Consider the following 22630-nt stretch of genomic DNA (forward strand, 5'->3'; position numbering starts at 1 on the left):
TCTTGAACAATGAATGAACAGGAATTAAAAAAAAAAACTAAAAATATGCATGGAAGAAGAAACTTACACAAAACAAAATACAAGAATATTGTGCATATATCTAAAGTAGTAATCAGGGGTATTTAAATATTCCTAAAACAATAATAAATTAGAAAAAGATATACATAATGAAATAAATATGTATTCAGAATTTTTTAGTCAAACACTTTCTGAAAATAGATTTAAGACAATAAATTGAAAATCTGAGGAAAATACAGAGTTGTGAATATGGTTTATTTATATTTAGGACATCATTGTATAAGCTATTTATATTAACTAACTAACTAATATTATTTTGAAGAGATGGCAAAAATTGGTTGTCAAAGAATGTAATTTGATATATTGAGAAATGATTGTATGACATGATTCATAGTACAAAATACATTTTTAGATCAATTACAAACTTCTTGGAGGGAACCCAGTGATGCCCTTTGCTTTCACCTTCATAGCTTAGTAACCTCATAATTTTGACATAGTCAGACCACTCACACAAATTGGAAAGCACATTAGCCATTAACCTCTCTCCCAGAAAGGACTTGCCTAATATAGCCCAAGTCCTGTGATGAATTATCTATCTTGTAAAGTGGTGTTGTTGTTTTTACTGTAATATTTTAAAAATAATAATCTGTTTAACTTGATCATCATAAAATTAATTATTTTAATAACTTACCATATAATTTAATGAAATTAAAATAAAAACAAAGAACACCTTGTACCATGTCAAAGAAAAATAAAGATTTTTTTTCCTAGGATCACTCACTCTAGCTTCCAAACAATGAGAAATGCAATGGTGAATGCATAATTAGCAATATTTTATGATTTACTTCATGACTCTATCAGGGAGGAATGAGATCTTCTGACTCTTTAAAGTCCTATTTCTCCAAGGCACAATATGGACTTGACTTCTAGCTTCTGAGGAAGATAATGCGTATATAGCTAATGGTATTCTAGATTGATATAGCTACTTACCTAGATAGCATATGGATTTATCAGTGTATGGAAACAGCTATATTATCATACCTAGATAGAGTTATAAATGTAAAAATTTGTGAGATTAAATTCACAGTTCAGTGGATAAAGCACTGGCCCTGGATTCAGGAGGACCTGAGTTCAAATTTGTCCTCAGGCACTTGACATTTACTAGCTGTGAGACCCTGGTAAAGTAATTTAAGTGACATTGACCCTCCCCCTCTACACACACAAAACACAGTTCATTGCTAGAATTAAAATAAAAATATATACCTTTTACCTTTAATTTCTTGCTGGAGACAGTGTGCCCCCTAAGGAAAGGCTGTTGGAAGTCAGTCTGGATCTTCTATTTACCTCAAAACAATCACTTCCATATGTACCAGCACAAACAACTTTCATCTCTAGCTGCCAGTTCAAACTCCCAACTGAGATGTGGAGAATCTCTGGTATAAAGATCAAGTCTCCATTTGACTTTGGGATTCCCATATCTTGCTTTACTTGTACATTTATGGTGGAAGAGTGATTACCTCCACTCAGTAATTAACATTCTCATAGCCTTCACACTGAAGTGACCCTGAACTACTATGGATCATTATTCAAATCCTATTCCACACTCCCTACCACTAAATTCCACATTTTAATTTCCCTTCATTCCACACCCCATCAAAACTGATCTCTCCAAAGCTACTAGTAATCTTTTAGCTTCCAAATCCAATGGCCTTTTCTCAAACATCATTGACTTTAACATCTATACAGGTGTTGAAATTATTGATCACTCTCTCTTCCTTTTTCTCTCATCCCTCTAGGTTTTGGGGGACATCATACTCTACTGCTTAAACTTGACGTCTGCCTTTTCTCTTTCTGTTGATGGATTCTTTGCCAGATCATTTCCTCTAGCTATAGGTGTACCTTAGCATTCTGCCCTGGGCTATCTTCTCTTTTCTCTCTATACTAATTCATTCATCAATCTCATCAGTTTTCATGGATTTAATTATATCTCCATGTTGTTGATTCTCAAATACATCTGTCCTGCACCAAACTCTCTGCTCACCTTTAATTAAACATCTCCAATAGCTTTTTAAACATTTTTAATTGTATGTGCATGAGACATGTTCAGCTCAACATGTGCAAAACATAAATCATTATCTTTTCCTTTATACACCACCTTCTACCCTTCCTATTACTGTAGAGGACAACACCATTTTTTGAATCCCTCAGCCTAGTAACTGAAGAGTCTTCTTAGAATCTTCATTAATTCTCATTATTCATATCCAATCCATTATCAAGGCTTGCTGATTTTACCTTTGCAACATCTCTTGTATATGTCCTATTCTCTCTTCTGACACTGACACCACTCTAGTGCAGGCACTCATCAATCCATGCCTGGATTATTGCAATACCCTAATCTGCCTGCCTCAAATCTATTCTCATTCTAATATATCCTCCATTCAGCCACTAAAGTGATTTTCCAAACCCATAGTTCAGATCATGTCACTATATTACTCAAGAAACTCTAGTGGCTTCCCATTGCTGCCAGGAATCCAAAATGCTTTTTTTTTGGCAGTCAAGGCCTGTCATAATTTAGAATGCTCTTATGTTTCTGGCCTTTTTATACTTTACTCCCTAATACAGATCCAGTGACATTAGCCTCCTGACTGTTTCATGAAAAAATACTCCTTCTCTTTGATAAAGTCATTTTCTCTGGCTGTTCCCTATTCCTGAAACCCTTTCTCTCCTCTGCTCTCACTACTTAGCTCCTTGACATTTTTTAAGTCTCAACTAAAACCCCACCTTCTACAGGAAACTTCCCCTGCCACCTCTCTTAATTCTAGTCTTACCTCTGTTATTTCCCATTTATCTTGTGTATAGTCTTCTTTGTGCATATTTAATTTCATGATATCTCCCTCATTAGATTGTAAACAAAGTTTAAAGAGGTGCAAGATTCTTGGCTCAGTAAGAAGGCAGATTAAATTCAGTGTTATTCTGATAATAAGAATAAAAAATATGTTTACAATGCCCTGAGGACTATTTATGGGCCAAAGACCTTGGGTAAATCTCTACTACTCAGTGTTGATGAAGACATATTGATAATTGAGAAGGCCATGATCTAGGAGAGATGGGCTGAATACTTCCATAGTATTTTCAAGAGACTCATTAACCAATACTGAATCCACTGACTTTATACCTCAAGTCAAAGTCAATTCCTCTCTAACTGAACTTTAAACTGAAGAAGAAGTTTTTAATGTTCTTAGGCTTCTCTAGTGTAGACAAAGCACCTAATTCTGATTCTTTCCTAGCAGAGATTTAAAGGCAGGATGTCCACTGCTCATACAAAACTGATACTTTTTTTCTGGTTAATATTGTAAAAAGATGTTGTACCCCAAGAGAATGAGATGTGTCCATTGTCTTTGTATATAAAGGAAAAATAAATAGGATTTCCTGTGATAACTATTATGTGTATGGGCAAGTCTCTCTTTTAGTCAGTGCAGCCAAGGTTGTTGCCTCAGTCCTCCTTAATTGGTTGAGCCTTCGCTTGGAAGATTATCAACCCCAAAGTCAGTGTGGCTTCAGAAAGCCTTAGAAATGGTGCTTGACAATTCCAAGACAAATGTCAGAAACAGAAAAGCATTCTGTACATAACATTGGTTGATCTAAGCAAGGCCTTTGATATAATCAGCCATGAAGGCCTGTTGAAGATAACGGTGAAATTTTTGCCCAGAGATGTGCATCAGTATTTTATGCCATTTCCATAACAGCATGCTTGCATAGGTTCTAGATAATGGAAAATCCTCTTGCACTTTAAAAGTTACCAATGGAGCAAAGCAAGGCTGTGTGCTTATACACATACATTTTTTGTTTGTTTGTTTTGTGGTGCAATGAGGGTTAAGTGACTTGCCCAGAGTCATACAACTAGTGCCAAGTGTCTGAAGCTGGATTTGAACTCAGGTCCTCCTGAATCCAGGGCCAGTACTTTATCCACTGCACAGCCTAGCTGCCCATACACATACAGTTTAGCATGTTTTCTTCAGTGTTGTTGTCAGAAGCTTTCAATGAGGATGAAAATGGCATAAAGGTCAGCTACCATACTGGTGGCAAATTATTTAATTTGATAAGTCTATAAGTCAAGACTAAAGTGGAAGGAGAGTTGGTTCATGAGCATTGTTTTTTGTTCACAGATGATTGGGCACTCAATGGCATCCTTTGAGGCTGAGATGCAACAAAGTATGGATCAATTCTATGCTGCTTGTGATAATTTTGTCCTAACAATTAACACTGAGAAAACAGAAATTCTCAGCTAACCATCACCACACCATCCATATGCGGAACCATCAGTTACAGCAAATGGATACATTTTGAATGTTGTGGATGAGTTCACTGACCTTGGCAATATACTTTCCAGGGATATACACATAAATGATGAAGTTGATACAAATATTTCCAGGACTAACTCAGCATTTGGGAAGCTCTGAAAGGAGGTGTAATAGAGAAAAGCTATTAGGCTGCCTCCCACACTAAAGGTCTACAGAGCCATTGTGCTGACCTCATTGTTGTATGCCTGTGAAACCTAGACAGTCTATCAGCACCATGCCAGAAAATTGAACTGTATCTATTTGAATTGTCTTGGGAAATTTCTGAAGACCACCTAGCAGATAAAGTACCAGAGACTGAAGTCCTTTCTCAAACTAAAGTTCCAAACATTCCAACCCAATTGAAGAGAGCATAACTCCTTTGAGCTGGCCATATTGTTTGATTGCCAAATGTGCATTTGTCTAAAAGACTATTTTAGGGAGAACACACACAAGGCAGGCACTCACATGTTGGTCAGGAGGAGTGATACAAGTACATTCTCAAGGTGTCTCTGAAGAACTTTAGTATTGATTGTGACAAATGGGAGAAACTGGCAAAGGATAATCCAGCATGGTGTGCCTACATCAAAGAAGATGCCGTGCTCCATGAGCAAAATAGAATTTTAATAACTCTGAAGAAACACGAGATGTACAAATTTTGAGACATCTCCCTCTGAAATGGTCATATGAAGTATTTATGCCTGACCTGGAGTAGAACCTTTTGAGCTCATATTGATAGGATTAGCCATAGTCAGACATACTGTATATTGGCCCTGATATCATGATATCACTTTCATCCTGTTCGAGTAAACAACAAACAACAACAACAGATTGTAAGCTCCTTGAAGGAAGGAACTATATTTTGCCTCTTTTTCTATCCACAGAACTCAGCACAATGCCTAGCACATAGAATGTACTTAATAAATGCTGATTGACTAATTGACTCAGGTCCACATACCTAATACACTTCTAACCCAGAATATTCTAAAGTCTACTTGAAATAACTCATAAAAGCCATTTAAAAAAATCAGTGTCACCATTTTGATGTTGAAAAATGGCAAATACTAAATATTAAAGGCTGATTTGCTATTTTGTTGACTATCTAGACTTATAAAAGTGATATAGAAAAAGATTAATAATGCAGATAAACCTCAAAAGTGTGTCATGTAGACATTGTGAGAACTGATTGTCAAGCATTCACAAATGCTTCCCTACTATTAACCTACATACAAATTTAAATGAATGTCAAAGTTACTCTAATCAACCGACCATGGAATTTATATCTAGAATGGACTACAGTGGTAATGACACTCAAAAATCCAGCTTGAGAGAACAAAATGAGTCTCAGCAAAATGATGTAAATTCTTCAAGATCATACAAGTATTCATAAGGAGATCTGGGATTTAAAATCATCTCCTTTGGTATCTCTTGTTACTTTATTGTTTTACCTTTTCACAGCTCAATTCCTCTCGTGGATTATTCCAAAGCCTCAGGGAAGAATCATATTTAGAGATTTAATCCACAGATAAATGCTACAGAGAAGGGAGGGGTTGATCAAATGTTATTTTCATTTATTTTCCAATCAGTGAACAGAATTTCATTAAAGTCAAGATTTCTGTAGGAACCCTTTCCTAGCTCTCTTTAATCTTACAGGCTTTCCTATGGCATTATCTTCTATTGTTTGATGTATATAGCTATTTACACATTACCTCCCCTGCTAAACTGTGAGGTCCTTGAGTGAATTATTTTTTATTATTATTTTCTTTGTATTCCCCACATTTATAGCAGCACCTGGAAAACAACAGGAGCTTAATAAATACATTTAACTATTTTTAAAAATGAGCTCATTTGGCAAATTAAACACAAATACTGTTTAGGAACATTGAGTATTCAAATTCAGATCTTCTGATTATGTAACAATCCTCTTTGGACTACATAGAGCTACCTTTTTCAATAAATTAATCAGACAACCAGGGCACATTTGTTAAATGCCTACTATTTGTTAGGCAGTACCATTTTAGATACTGTGTATGTCTTTTTAAAGACAAAAGCTAAAAAGTCTTTTCTTTTAAGGAAGTAACAATCTAGCAAGGTGAGATAGCATGTACACATAAAATATAATATATAAGATGGTAAAATATGGTATTATGAGGAAGATACTTGTATTTAAAGGGATCAGCAAAAGTTTCTCATAGTAAGTGGTATCTGAGTTAAGCTAGTTGCATAGTGGATAAAATACTAGAACTGGAGTATGGAGGAACTGATTTCAAATCTCACCTCAGACACTTACTAGCTATGTGATCCTTGACAAGTCACTTAACCCCTATTGCTTTAAACATCCAGGTCTATCTCCTGTCCTCCTGATATATATCTTGCCACTGGATACAGATGGATCTGGAGGAGAGGGTGAGGTGACCTTGCACCTCTTTCCCTCATTTAAATCCAATTCAGTACAAGTCAGGACATCACCCCAATGCCATGGTTATGTTTCATTTGAAATATTGGGGGGTAGCCTGTCTCTGTTCTAAGTTATTGGGAAAATTAGCTGGTGTTTCTAATATATTGCTACTTATAAATTAATGGCTATGGCACCAGTTTTTGGCATAAAGCATTTGGCCACATTTAACATAAGCCAAAAAGCCCTAGCACCAGAGAGAGAGAGAGAGAGAGAGAGAGAGAGAGAGAGAACTATTCATGGCTAGTTCATGTACCCTGCAAAAATGAGTTTAACCTTTCAGAGGAAAAAATGGGACTTCAAGGAAAAAGAGGACTTTCAGGCATTTGTGATGAAAAGACCTGCACTGAAGAAAAATTTGACTTTCAAATACAAGACACTGGAGAATCATAAAAAGGTAAACAGGAAAAAGAAATCATGAGGGACATTAAAAGGTTTAACTGTTTACATTAATACATGAAAAAATAATACTTTCAGCTCATAAGAACTTTCTCAGTAAGTAATACACAGAGGAAACAGGTATGAACTGAATATGAAAGGATGATATCTGTAAAGCATTTATTTTTTGTTTATCCTTGTTCTTTCTGGGGCAAACAGGGTGGGGTGTCTTATGGCTGTGGCCAGATTTGGGCTTGGGGCCTCCTGGGTCCAGGGCTGGTGCTTTGTCCACTGTGACACCTAGCTAACCCATTAGGACATCTTTAAAATAGGGTTGAGAGGTGGGAGGAATAGACTGGGTGAGGGAGAAGGGGAAAGGGGGACTGGGAAGAGGTAGCTCACATGAAGGAAACAAGAAAAAAGTTTATGGAGGGGAGGGGAAGAGGGGGAAGTTGTGGGGGAGTGAGTAAACCTTACTATTATCAGAATTAGCTCAAAGAGGAAATAATATACATGCTCAAGCAGTTATAGTAATATATTTTTGCCTTGAGGGAAAATGGGAGGGGAAAGAGATAAAGGTGGGGGGAGAAGAAGGGAAGGAGGGAAGGGAAGTTTGGGGGATGGAGCTGTAAAAAGCTCACTTTTGAGGAAGGTGAAGATTTTCTGCATAATAGCACACGTATGATATATATTGAATTCCTAGGTTTCATAGGGAGAGTTGAGGAGGGAGGGAGGGAGGAAGAAAATTTAGAAAACAGAATTAAAGACCTTAACCTCATCAGAGTGGGTTCAAGTAGGGAATAACATACACACCCAATTTGGAGGAGGAATCTATTTAACCCTACAGGAAAGTAGGAGGGGAAGCAGATAAGCAGGGAAGGGTGAATGAAGGGAGGATAGAGCTGGGGGAGGGGGTAGTCAGTAGCAAAAAAAAAAAAACTTAAGGAGGAATAGGGCAAAATAAAATAGAAAATAGAGTAAAAATCATGGGAAGGGAATAAGATGAAGGGAAATAATTATGATGATTGATTACAATGGCAAAATGTATGATACCTACTCTGCTGGGCTATTATGAAGAAAATTCTTTGTCAAGTTTAAAGTACCATATATAAGTTATGATGAACAGGATGCTATCAGAAAAACCTGGAAAACCCACATGAACTGAGGCAGAGAGAAATGTACTGTATACAAAATAACAGCAATAGTGTAAGACAATCTGTTGGGAAGCATGGTGGGTATTTTCAGCAAGGCAATTATCCGATATAACTCTGAAGGACTTATGAAAGTTGCAATTGATGGTATCTGAAAAAAAGATTGAAAGACATTTTTTTTGACAATTCCTTAATCTGAAGTTTTGTTTTTATCTATTTTCTCTCATAATCTATCTAATGTAGAGATATTTTGCATGACTACTCATGTATAACTTATATTGAATTGCTTGAGTTCTTGTGGTGGGGGGTGGGAAGGGAGGGAGGAAGAGAAGTTGGAAGACAAAGTTTAAAAAAATTGATGTCAAAAGAAGATAATGGAATGACTACATTATAAAAAATAATAAAATGCATATAATACAGATTAAAAAAATATAACAAGTAATTAATTATAAACTACTGCTTAAGATCCAATTGTCTTTTCAACAGCAACAACAACAGAAACATAACTGTTTTCAAGACCATTGATCTTGTCAGTGGTGAATTATTTAATAATAAGTTGAATTGTTAGTATAATTTAGTTTTTATTATTTTTTTTGTTTTTACAAGATTTTTAACTCTAAAATTTTCTCCTTTCCTTTCTTCCATCTTTCCTTCCTCCCTCCCCAAGACAGAAAGCAATCTGATATAGGTTATATATGTACAATCATATTAAAAATATTTCTGCATTTGTTATGTTGTGAAAGAAGAATGAGAACACAAGGGAAAAACCTCAAAAAAAGAAAAAAAATATAGAAACAGTATGGTTCAATGTGCATTCAGTATCCACAGTTCTTTTTTTTTTCTGGATTTGGAGAACATTTTCTATCATGAGTTCTTTGGAATTGTCTTGGATCATTGTACTGCTGAGAAGAGCCAAATCGATCACAGTTGATGATCACACAATATTGCTGTTACCCTGTACAATGTTCTCCTGGTTCTGCTCTCTTACCATCAATTCACTTAAGTCTTTCCAGGATTTTTTCTGAAATTTGCCTGCTTATCATTTCTTACAGCACGATAGTATTTCGTTACACTTATATACCACTTTTTCAGCCATTTCCCAGTTGTTGGGCATTTCCTCAATTTCCAATTCTTTGCCACTATAAAGTGAGCTGTTATAAATATTTTTGTATATGTGGGTCCTTTTGCTTTTTCTATGATCTTTTTGAAAAACGGACCTAGTAGTTAGTAGTATTACTGAGTTAAAGGGTATCCACAGTCCCATAGCTCTTTGGGCATAGTTCCAAATTGCTCTCCAGAATGTTTGGATCAGTTCACAACTCCACCAACAATTCATTAGTGTTCCAATTATTTCACAGCTTCTCCAACACTTATTATTTTCACTTTTTTGTCATATTAGCCAATCTGAAAGGTATGAGGTTGTGCCTTGGAGTTTCTTTAAGTTTCATTTCTCTAATTAATAGTGTTTTAGAACATTTTTTCATATAGCAAAAGATAGGTTTGATTTCTTCATCTGAAAACTGCCTGGTCCTTTGACCATTTCTCAATTGGGGAACAACTTGCATTCTTATTAATATTATTTAGTTCCCTAAATAGAAAAAAAGGCCTTTATCAGAAATATTGGCTGTAAAAATTGTTTCCCTTCTAATTTTGGCTGCATTGCTTCTGTTTGTACAAAACCTTTTTAATTTAATGTAATCAAAATTATCCATTTTGCATTTCATAATGTTCTCTATCTCTTGTTTGGTCATAAATTGCTCTCCTCTCCATAGATCTGATAGGAAAACTTTTCTTTCCTCTCCTAATTTACCTATGGTATCACCCTTTTTGTGTAAATCATGTACCCATTTTAAGCTTATTTGATTATACAGTGTAAGAGTTCTTACTGATTTTTAAATCTTTAGTGCTTACCTGTTGGAATTTATCCATTTCTATTATTTTCTTTTACATCTCACTTTGTATATTAAAAATGTTTTCATGAATAATTTTAAACTTACCAAAAAATAAAAGTTTTCTTTATACCTTCATTCTTAGAACTAAGTAATTCCTTTGCCTTCTATCCCTGAATTCTAAGGAATGGGAAAACTGAAATTTCATTCACATTCATCTGAAATGGTCATTTTCAAGAAAAAAAAATGAGACTCTAAATAAAAATTTATTAGCATATTTTTAAAGAAATGGCCCATATAGTCCAGTCCAGTTTTCTTGCTCTTGTGTGAATGTTCCAAGCTCATTATAATTCTCTTTTCTATTGACTTCATTCTCCACTGGATATCTATCTCTCCTTGAGGCCTTCTTAATTCCTTATCTCTATACCCAGTCATAACTATCACCAACCCATAATATCATCTTTATTAACAACCTTCAGGAAGATGTTTGTTTATACCTATAATTTTTATTTTATTTTATTTGCAGGGCAATGAGGGTTAATTTACTTGCCCAAGGTCACAAAGCTAGTAAGTGTTAAGTGTCTGAGGCTGGATTTGAACTCTGGTCCTCCTGGATCCAGGGCCAGTGCTCTATTCATTGAGTCACCTAACGGCCCCCCTGTACCTATAATTTCATGAGTGCATGGGAATCCTGGTGAATGAATTCTTTCTACCAATAGACATAAGCAACTGTTCATAAATGTATAGCTTTAGATTGTTGTCTGGACCACTGCTAGGTTATAGGATTTTTTCCCAAAGTCATGCATCATGTATATATCTGAGGAAAAACATGCATTCCTGATTTTTAATCCAACTTAATATCCATTTTCTTGTGTTTATTTTATTGTTAACATTCTGTTTTACTATAATTCTTGCTCCCATCTTCCAGACCAAATTTTAGTGATCACTTAAACTTAGAAGAATTCATAAATCATTTTGGGACTTTTCCTATCTTCATTGGCTAAAGGTGCACACACTAGTTGACTTTACTACTTGAGTCTTATCCTCATTTTAAAGGGAGGGATACCTTATGTTTCCTTGGTAATATTTTCTCACAATACACATGACAACAAGCTTGTTAACCAAGTCTTTGTTTCAGTGGATACCTGCTGAGCATATTATGAATGCTCTTAGATGGGGCTTTCATCAGACCATCTCTTCATTTCAATTATTATATGAAGAAAAATCATGAAATCATTCCTCACATTTCAAGTGAAAATTCAAACATGGGTATTCCATAGGTATTCTGTTCTCTAATTCATTGCTTTTCTAACTACATGCTATCATCCTACCTCTCTGATTTTTCCCCTTTTTTTGCCTCTCTGATTATTAAATATATTGGAGATCCTTCCTAAGAAATAGGGAGGAGAATCATGCTTAATAGTGTTTTCCACCACAGAGATAAAAGGTGCTGCTAGATATTAGTGAGCATTATTGTTCCAAGGAATTGTGTATAATCACCCAGTGTTTCCATTACTAATACCAAAACTTGGCAGAGAAATAGCACTTTGCCATTTAAAAGTGCTTTTCTGACAACCACCCTGTGAGGCAGGCAAATTAACATTTCCTCATTCCCAAATAGCAAAGTATTCACAGCGTAAAAATTGCTCCAAACCCTTTATAAGAGAAACTCAAATCATGTGGTTTTATTGAACATCCTGCAAGTAGGGAAAAAATGACCCTAAATGCAGTAATGTTGGAAGGGGCTGTGAAAAGATAGTCATACTAATATATTATTAGTGGAGCTGTGAAATTATACAACAAATTGGGATTATGCAAATAAAGTCACTAAAATTCCCATACCCTTTGAACCAGAGACTGCATTACTGTGCTTATAACCCAAGGAAGCCATCAATAGGGAAAAAAAGTCCCCTAATGATTTTTGGAGTAGGTAATGATTGAAAACAAAAGAGATGGTTATCAACTGGGAATGATGAAACAATTACATGAATGTAATGGAACACTATGGTGCTTTAATCAATAATGGATTTGATGAATACAAAGAAGCATGGAACTTATCAAAAAGAACTGATACATAATGAAATAAGCAGAATCAAGAAAACAATATAAAAATAAATACAGCAATGCAAAGGGAAAGAACAATGATACAACACAAATTCAAAAATAAATGTAACAAAATTACAAATATCAAACACTTCTCACATGAAGATATATAAGAAGAAACTCCCCAAACTACACTTTCAGGGTATGGGTGCCTACAGGGGTTACACATTTAACATATTGTCAGACCTTTTTCATTGTAACAATTATTTCTTCTGAGTTTTTCCTTCTTTAAAGAAATGCGAATTGTCATATGGGTTATCTCTCAGAAGGGGGAGGGAGAAGAAGGTTGTATGTGATACTATTGTGATATAAAATTAGCTGAAAAAAAGTTGTTTTTTAAAAGGGGGGTGAGAAGAGTACAGCCATGGATTCCTAACTCTAATAACACAGTTCTTTCCACTATTCTGCACTTCCTCATTAATGTAAAGATCCTTTCATGTAAAATCACACTACTTGTCCCTTCATTAAAAAAAAAAATGAAAAGAGGCCTGGGAGAGTAACAGTCCCCAAAGAGCACAGCAGGGCAGGAAGTTTTTCTACTTAAAGAGCTCTGGATACTCTAAGATTCAATATTTTTTTAAAATTTTTTTTGGTGGGGATATTTGTCCTTGTCACCTACTTTTTTTGTGTTGGCAGGAAGTATTCATACTTAAAGAAAAGCCAGTATAATATAGTAAGAATAGTATTGATCTGGAGTATTTGAATGTGTTTACATGCAATTCACTTTCTTTGAATTCCAAATGTAACACATAGTAGTGTTGTTATCTTAGGTAAGCCACTTAACTTGATTTCAGATTTTTTATTTGTAAAATGGAGATATTCATAAGAGTAGGACTGACAACACAAAAATTTTTGATAATCAAATGGAATGATATACGCATGTAGGTGTGTATTTATACATACATTACAAACATTTACTTATTGCAAAGTGTATTTTGTGTATGCATATATTATGCAAATATAACTATACATATATGTAATTGTTATAATGACGATCAAAGAAGAAATGGATATTATTTGTCCCATCTGATATAGGTAAGCATTATTTTACTGTCTTGAGTTCAATTTCTCTGATTAGATGGGAGATTGCTTGTGATAAGATGGTATGGAAGATGCTAGACAGTTCTAAATTCTAAAATCATATTCAAGGAGTAAGAGACAGTTAAAAATGAAAACATTAACATGAAATCCTAATAGAAAATTCCTGAACAAGAAAGAAAAATGTCTTGCTAATACATAAAGTTTTAACACTGGATAATAATCAATTAAAACAATATCACAGGAAGTAAAATATCGAATCATTTCCTGGACTGTTCTGACAATATTCATATTGCTAAAAATCCAGTTTTAGTCATTTTTGAACATTTTAAAAAGCATAAATAATGGGTTAAGATATCAAAAGTCAATATTATTTTGTCATTATGCTTTGATGAGAATGAAGGAAAGGTTGCCTTTTGAATATTAAATAAAATTTGAAAATTAAATAAAATGTTATAATCTCTGCATATATAGGGTATGTCAGGGACATAGTTTATTCATTCTCACAGTTTATTTCACTGAAGACAAGACTTACATTCTATTCTTGGTGGTTGTTACTGTTTTGGCCACCATACTATCCTTCCGAGGTGAGTAATCAGATATATTCACAAAACAGAAAATGGAGGAGCTTTGATCAGAGATTCAGGGAATCTAGGACAATTACAAATTATCAATAATAAATATGAAACAATTGAATTAAGTGTTTCTTTGTAGCTGAGATTCAACAAATAAGACTTTTGCTGGTCGCCTTAGACTTTAATGTGAATTTCTGACCAACACTCCAATGGAGAGGCAGCAACAGGGATCATTGCTTAGTTTTCTTCTAGAGTAGTGAAAATAATTTCAAAATGGGATGTGTAGCAACAATCAGTGCTCTATAGGACATGATAAAAAATGATAGATGTGCCAAGTATTCAACAAGGACAATTTAAAGTGATTTTTCAGGGGAGGGGATCACAATTTATTCTAAAACCTATTAAGTTGTTTACTTTAAGTGATGGGAACCTCTCTTTCTACCTATTAGATTAGGGGACAGTGGAAATTCACTAGTAGGCTCAACAGTTTGTACTGCTTGTTGCTACTTTTGTCTAATTTTAAGTATAATTAAAACTATTTTATACCATACTCATCTATGATAAAACATTCTTGCCTCTTGGGGCAGTTCTAGTCCTTGCTTACCAGTGCATCATCTCTAGTGTGATCTAAAATATATTGTTTATCCTAATTTATGTACTCTATCCCATTATTTCAAAGGCTGGCATTCGTATAACTCTAACTTGGCTCAAAAGGTAAATCATTTCTAGTAAAGTGTCAGTGGCTAAAATGTCTTACTACATTATGAATTCAGGACTGTATTTAGATGAAATGACTCTTTCAAACAACGGAATGAATCCCTAAATCAGGAACAGGAAAATCAATAAAGGTGTGGGAGGAGGTGGAGAAAACATTTAAGATGAAAAGTTGTTCAATTGTTCATTAAATACCATCTGCAAAACTCCCTGCACCAATGTATCAGATACATACTATGTAGAAGGCCCTGAGGTAAAACTTTCCTCAAGAGACTTAAGCCTTAGTTGAATACATAGAACTCAACAAGAAAAGATAAGTAAGAATATTAGACATATTATAAAAATTACAAATGTACAGACAGTAAGTACTTTAGGAATTTAGTGAAAGGAGAGGTTTCTTGGAGCTGGAATGTTTGGGGAAGTTGCAAAGAGGAGAAAGAAAATAACCCAGGATTTGAAGAAACGATAGGTTGCAATAAGCAGAAAATGTAGGAGAGAGTTTGTCATATTTTTCAAGATGACATCATGGACCACAATGTATATAACAGGTTTGTTCTTGGCTCTTGGATAAGTGCATTCCTAACTGTGAAAGGCCTCAAACCCAGATTTTCTCTTTATCCTTCAATGTCTCTAACCAGAGTATGAGCAAAGGTTTGAAAGCTAAAGGAAAGGTGTTTTGGATTCAGTCAGGTTTACAAGTATTATTCTCGGAATGAAAAATAGCAATTCTACTGTCAAGAGGTTACATTCTTTGAATATTCAAAATATTAAACATATTTTTTATTTTTTTAAAATTTAGGCTAGGATACAACTAATACTTATTAATTAATTCATCCATATCTGAATCAAAGTGCCCTCCAAAAATGGATCCCTAATACTCTGAAGTGGAAATCATCTTCCATATACAGTATTGGCAGCAGAAGTATTGCATACTTCTCATTCATTGAGAATTTCCTATTTTATAAAAAAAAATGTTTTCCATACTTTATCAAACTGATCCTCACACCAGTCCTGTTGGATGGTTGTCATAATCTTGTTTCATGTTTTGAAATTGAGAAACTGAGAGTGACTTGTTCTGAAGCACATAAGTAGTAAGAATCTCAAGAATGAATTGGATTCAGATCTTCCTTATTTCAGTTTTGGCTTTCTATTAATTAGTGTGCTCTGCTTTTTGGAATGGCCATTAAAATGTAGAAGTCTAGAGACTGAAGAAAGATTCACTCAAATATGGAATATGAGAGCTAGAAGGGATTTTATTACATCAAAGTATATCAAATATAGAAGAGAGCTTATATTACAGAATAATTGTTCTGAAATAGAATTAATTATGTAGAAAAGAGCATAGGAGTTATATCTACTATGAACATGGAGTTTCACAACTAGAAGGACATTCCCAAATGTAACAACAAAGCAAATAATTTTCCCATTAAATATCCTATAAAATATCAGGTGTAAAGGATAAATTAATGTCATTTAATCTACTTCATTTTTTGCAGACAAATTGAGGCCAAGCAAGATCAATTTATTATCCTATCCCGAATTCATCATTTCCGAACTTGAAATGACAAGGAAAAATGGAAGAAACAAATCTCACAATTGTGATAGAATTCATTCTCCTGGGATTTTCTGACCTTCCCAAGCTCCAAGGCTTTCTATTCGGAATTTTCTTTGTAATCTATATGATTATCTTAATGGGAAATGTCCTCATCATTGTCATAACCCAGGTTGATCCAGCTCTTCAAACCCCTATGTATTTTTTCCTTGGAAACTTTTCCTTCTTGGAGATTTGCTACACATCAGTCACTCTTCCCAGAATCTTGATGAACCTTTGGACTCAAAACAGACATATTTCTTTTGCAGCATGTGCTGTTCAACTTTGTATTTTCCTTATTCTGGGGTTAACTGAGTGTTTTCTATTGGCGGTTATGGCATGTGATCGTTATGTAGCTATCTGTAAGCCTCTGTATTATCCTCTTATTATGAATCACAAAGTGTGTACCAGGCTAGTAGCTGGTGCATGGATAAGTGCAATCCCAGTTGTGATCATACTGGCATACCAGATTTTCTCCCTGCCCTTCTGTGGTTCTAACAAACTCAATCATATTTTTTGTGATATTCATCCTCTACTGAAGCTGGCCTGTGGGGACACGTCTCTTAATGAGCTATCTGTCTATATTGATGGTGTCCTATTTGGCATGGCTCCCTTTCTCCTGATACTTGGGTCTTATATCAAAATCATCACCACCATCCTGAAGCTACCATCAGCCACGGGAAGACACAAAGCTTTTTCCACTTGTTCTTCCCACCTCATGGTTGTTGGCCTATTCTTTGGTTCTGCTCTCATTATGTATGTGCGTCCTAAGTCTAGTCATTCAGCAGGAATAGACAGGATTCTCTCAATTTTCTACACCATTGTAACACCAATGTTTAACCCCATGATATATAGCCTAAGAAACAAAGATGTTATTTGTGCTCTGAAAAAATTAATACTTAAGTGACTAGGATCATGAAACAAATACTCAAATTTTCAGATTAATTTTCTTCATTTGTCTCACAGTTATTATGGAAATGTAACTGAATCTCTTCCCTGTGTACTGTCAAAAATTTATCATTGTAATGCAAGTAATCTTAAATCACTGGAATATTTTACCCTTTCTGTTTTGTTTTGTTTTTGTTTTTTGGTGGGGCAATGGGGGTTAAGTGACTTGCCCACGGTCACACAGCTAGTAAATGTGAAGTGTCTGAGGCTGGATTTGAACTTAGGTACTCTTGAATCCAGGGCTGGTGCTCTATCCACTGTGCCACCTAGCTGCCCATCTACAATTGAATTTTTAAAAATCCTGAGGACACTGACAGAATCTAATTAAATGTTCCTTTCAAATATTTAGCAATTCCACTTTTATCTCTAGATTTCCAGTTTGTATTTGAGTAATTTTATTTTATCTTTAATTATGTATACCAGCCATTAGTCATGTTAGTATAGGATGAATATTCATGGTGCTAGCTTTCAGATCATAAATAAAACTATTGCTTAACTAAAGGTCTAGTTATTAAACCTATTTTGTAGTCACTTTTCCCCCTCTTTCTCATTCTGATTTAGGATAAATTGAACATTGTTTCACTTCTTATTCTGAATCCATTTGGATAATATGTTTTGTTCATTGGATATTTTTTTCTTATCTAGAAGATACGATTGTGTTTTTGTTTGTTTGTTTAAGGATACTCCCTTTTAATGCTTTTTAAAATACTGGGATTTCTTCTCTGGCAAATTATCTTAAGCAACAGTTTCTGTCACTTGTTCAGTGTGGTAGATTATAAAAATTTGAAACCATGGTTTATGGAAGGAAAAAAGAAAGTTCATTCTGTATTAAAAAAAAGGAAACAGTTGTTCATTGTCCTGTGTAATAATTGTTGAAGTATCCTTTTCCTTGTATCTAAAATGTATAATTAAAAATGTCAGAGTTGTTGGAGAGCTTATGCCCTTTGAAATCGACCATGTAATAACAAGTGTCGTACTGGTATCCACTTTCATTTCTGGATTGCTCTTATTAGGAAATTCGCCTTACCCAATCACAGTTCATGTATCACTTCTGGGAACAAACATAATTTTTTAATTCACATGATAGTTCTTCAAATATATGGATTTTCTACCCTACCCATCTATACAATTCCCCCCCCCCATATACATCAAGCATGCATAATTCTCTAACCAAGATTTATTTGGAAATTTCAAAACAAACAAACTGCTACCTTTCTGCACTTCTTGAGATATTATGAAACTGGTTAGTGAACATTCTGAGAGAAGAGTATAATACTGATAACACTATATATGCAGTATGATCAGTGTGTCTGTAATTTTTCTATTGCTTCTTACAGCTAGCTGATTTCTGTGACCTGAAGAGCTTTGGTTTGCATTAGTCTATTTTTAAAATTTCTGTATGGCAATATAGATTTATATTGATATTGGAGTCCAATGAAACCTACAGGTCATTAACAAATGCTGTCCGGTCACCAGCACCCCGCAAAAAAATTCCTGAACAACTGATTTTTTTGAATCCAAATTTAGAAAGTTATATTTTCCCTTTTCAGTGTAATATCATTATATTTGGCCCATGAGTTTGCTGCCAGAGGCCAGATGTAGGATGATGGATTTCAGAAGCAATGAAAATGGAAAGAAAAAAAGTCAAATTGCTTAGTACTTTCATAGGATTTAGAGCTGAAAGAGCTTTGGAGATCATCTTACCTAATGCTTACTTTACAAATGAATACCAGCTTTACAAATTGAGTAGCAACAAATTACAGTAACTTGCCTGGGGCCACACAAGTCATCTTTGGTAGAGCTCCTATTTTACTTCAGATATCCTAAAACTTGACCAGTTTTCTTTAAATTGTTCCAAAATTTCTTTCTTATTTTAATGGATTTAATACTATATATAACCAATCATATGAAATGTGAGTTTTGAGCATCTTGGACTGGGTGTTACAGTAAATTTAAGTCCCTTCCATCTTGGGATCTAAGGGGTGGGGACAGATTTCACTTTGAATACCCTAGCATTATACCTTTATTTATGAAATAAATGAGTTATGGGGCAGCTAAGTGGCTAAGTGGATAGAGCACCGGTCCTGGATTCAGGAGGACCTGAGGTCAAATCCGGGCTCAGACACTTGACACTTAGTAGCTGTGTGATTCTGGGCAAGTCACTTAACTCCAATTGCCTCACCAAAATGAAAAACAGAACACAACAAAGGCAGCTAATCTTAGGGGGCAGCTAGGTGGTGCAGTGGATAGAGCACTGGCCCTGGATTCAGGAGGACCTGAGTTCAAATTTGACCTCAGACACTTACTAGCTGTGTGACCCTGGGCAACTCACTTAATCCTCATGGCCCCACCCAAAAAAAATATGAGTTACAAGATTTTTGTAAGAGGAGGAGTCTCCATTAGTACCCAAAGTGAGCTCTAAGTCAAAGCTGGTTGTTTTATACTGACACAGTTGTTTGGTACCTAAATGCAGCACACATCACACTATGGGACAGATTACTTTTTTAACTAGACTTAATAAAACCTGGGTCCTTTATGTCTTTGTGTTTTCTTCCTGCCATTCACTGTGTCTTTTATTAGGACACTCTCCAGTCCCTAATCTTGACTTCTATTTACCCTCTGTAGAATTTTTTTCCCCCTATTCTCTACTGACTCAAATTAGCATTTCACTTGATAGCATTTACCTTTTCATGCTTTGAAGTTTATCAAGTATTGTGTTACAAAGCTGATTCCCAAACACTAAGTAAAATTTGAAACAGCAAATATCTGAACAGAGAAGGATTTAGAATAATTGTGGTGATGACAGGGAAAAATGAAAAGGGACTGTGATGTCCTGCCTCTTCTAACAGTACTTGTATACACAGCTAGTTATTAATTCCAAAGTTGAATGTTAACAATATATAGTTCTAATGCAATTAATCCATTCCATTCAATTCAACACATATTTATTAATCTTGGTTATGAGATTTCTTGTCCTGGTCTGGGGTAAATATATAATTGTCTCAAGGCCTTATTTCTGGGGATAAAACAATATAATGATAGTCTCAGTCACTGGAAATTCCTTCTACCCCCTCATCTTTTCTGGGTCCCAACATTGCTCTGGCCACAGGATCATGGTATTTCAGGTTAGAAAGAGTCATATAAGTAAACAACAAACTCAATTACCTCCTTTTGGAAAGAATCAAATAAAGGCCATGAGGAACTGCTCTGTACTGGATGCTAATGACATTGGGGCTATTTTTAACTAAAAGGGAGGATATGTTCCAGTTGTAATTTATTCTATTCATGATTTAATACAACAGTAAACTGAGGCCCAGAGAGGGGGGATTTAGTTCACATGAATAGCCATTTGTAGAAAGTAGGGATAGGATTAAAACTAACATTTTTAATTTGAAACTAAGATTTCTTGCCACTCTGTCAAGTAGCCAGATGACATCTCAAATAGCTTTTTGTACCCTCTCAAGATCTGGAGTTAGACTCATGGTGGAGACAAAGCATATTGAAGAAGTACCAGGTGGAAGCAGGGGATAAACAGGTCCAACCTTGACCATTTTTCCTCCCTGGCACAGGGAGAAAATTTAGGATTCTGTGACCAACAGACCTGGGAAAAGCAGAAAATGGAAAACCATTGGCTCTGCCTTGAGTCTTACTCACAAAGCTACCATTGAAGGGTTGAAGGTAACCCCTGGGGAGAAGTGGTCTGATATCAACTTCATAACCAAGAGCAAGTATTGACCAACTATAAATGATGGGAAGGTAGGTCTAGATACCTTATTGTATTAGCCCCACCACCTAACCCATCACCCCTAGACAGTTCTTGCACTTTGAGCACCGACCCCAAAATTTACATCCAAGAGAGCACTCCTTATACAAATGTAATCTAGTAAATGACTCTTTAGCTCTTTAGTTGTCCATTCACAGAAATGGACAACTAGGAAAAATAATTACTGACTATCAAAGTTCCTGGTATTTTCAAATGGTAGAAGTAGTGACTCAGTGCATATAATGATGGACCTGGAGTCAAGAAGACAAATTCAAATTGTACCTCAGACATTTAATAGCTATGTGACCATGGGAAAATTATTTAACTTAATTATGCCTGGCCCTTCTGATAGGGTGCCACCCCCTGGTGAGAAAGACATTCTGAGAACCAGGTCAACACCCTCCCCCCACCCCAGCAGAAAGCATGTGACTAGCATCCGGAAGTTATATCTACTCATAAAACTGTTACATCTATTCATAGAACTGCCTGTAAGTCATGCCAATCAGTGCTACCAGCCAATTAGCTTGGAGCTGTGTGTGGGGACCGCCCCTCTTGTGGTCCAACAGGGAGTTTCTGCTTGAGGAGAATGGGGGATCCTTCTTTCAGTTGGATGTCACAGTAGCAGTGGCAGGAGCCAGGGTAGCTAGGCTTTTTTTCTTTCTGAACTCCACGTATTCTTCCTTATTCTTTTGATAACTTCTCATATACTTTAATAAATGCTTAATGCCCCCAAACTGGTGCTATAAGCTTCTAATTTAAGGCAAGCCCACATTAGATTTTAGTCATACCAATTAGATTTTAAACATCACATCTTTTATCTATAAAATGGGAATAATAATATTGCCTTCCTTTCACATTTTCTGTGAGGATAAAATGAGATTTTTGCAAAGAGTTTTTCAAACCTTAAAGCCTCATATAAAGTAAAAATAAATAAATCAATAAATAAACAAGCAAACAAATGAACATATAAATAAACAAATTAAGCATGAATGAATAGTAAATTTCAATATCAGATACAGATGTTATTTTATTTCAAGTAATATGTTAAAGAAACCCATTGCAATTTGCTTTGCCTCCATAGCCTGAGTAAAACTGGGCCTATTTATTGGACTCAAAGTTGAAATCTCCTACATATGTTATGGCCTTCTTTAAGAAATTGAGCTGCTTCAGAGTAGTGATAATTTCACTTTTTTGTTTGCATGTCAAGTATATTCAAGATTGTTTTGTACATGTTAAATAATATTTTTCCATTCATTAATTTTTCATTTAGACTTGAAAAAAATTACAGAAAATGAAGTAATTGTTTATCAGAATTATGAGGTTGTTAATTTATGGAATTCAAATGGAATAGTTCTTTAATGCTATGATTATTAATACTGACTAAAATAGATATGATCATTCTTTACAATGTGTTTTTGTAAAACAAAGTAAGTTGATATGTAATGACTTTTGGTACCCTCATTTCTCAAATGAGAAAGCTTAGTTTTAAAGACCATAGTTACATTTTAATTTAGTTGAAAATAAAATTGAAACTCATTCAAGATCTACTGACTCTAAATCCTTGGCACTTTCCATTTTGTAACTATTATATTATTACATATTTAGAACATTGGGCTTGGAATTAGAAGATATAGCCTCTCATTAAAAAGTGCAAAGTGACCTGGGAAAAG

At 34.9% G+C, this 22630-nt stretch overlaps 1 protein-coding gene across 2 annotated transcripts; it reads left to right on the forward strand.

Moving 5' to 3' along the window:
- The first annotated feature begins 10516 nt into the window (after positions 1-10516).
- LOC122731645 (olfactory receptor 10AG1-like) lies at positions 10517-17156 on the forward strand. 2 transcript variants are annotated; one of them, XM_043971893.1, is made up of 2 exons: positions 10517-10538; positions 16240-17156. In XM_043971893.1, the coding sequence occupies exons 1-2, from the start codon at positions 10517-10519 to the stop codon at positions 17154-17156; spliced, it is 939 nt and encodes a 312-aa protein (XP_043827828.1). The 2 variants fall into 2 exon arrangements, with proteins under 2 accessions (XP_043827828.1, XP_043827829.1); XM_043971894.1 differs by lacking the exon at positions 10517-10538 and having other exon boundaries at positions 16233-17156.
- The last annotated feature ends 5474 nt before the right edge of the window (positions 17157-22630 follow it).

The sequence above is a fragment of the Dromiciops gliroides genome, chromosome 6, assembly GCF_019393635.1.
Source record: "Dromiciops gliroides isolate mDroGli1 chromosome 6, mDroGli1.pri, whole genome shotgun sequence".
Lineage (NCBI taxonomy): Eukaryota > Metazoa > Chordata > Mammalia > Microbiotheria > Microbiotheriidae > Dromiciops > Dromiciops gliroides.

Bases quoted from the DNA above. Each gene is read 5' to 3' on its own strand.
- LOC122731645 (XM_043971893.1), top strand. From the start codon at position 10,517: ATGGCCCATATAGTCCAGTCCA. The intron at 10,539-16,239 runs GTTTTCTTGCTC...GAAAAATGGAAG, and splicing joins GGCCCATATAGTCCAGTCCA to AAACAAATCTCACAATTGTG.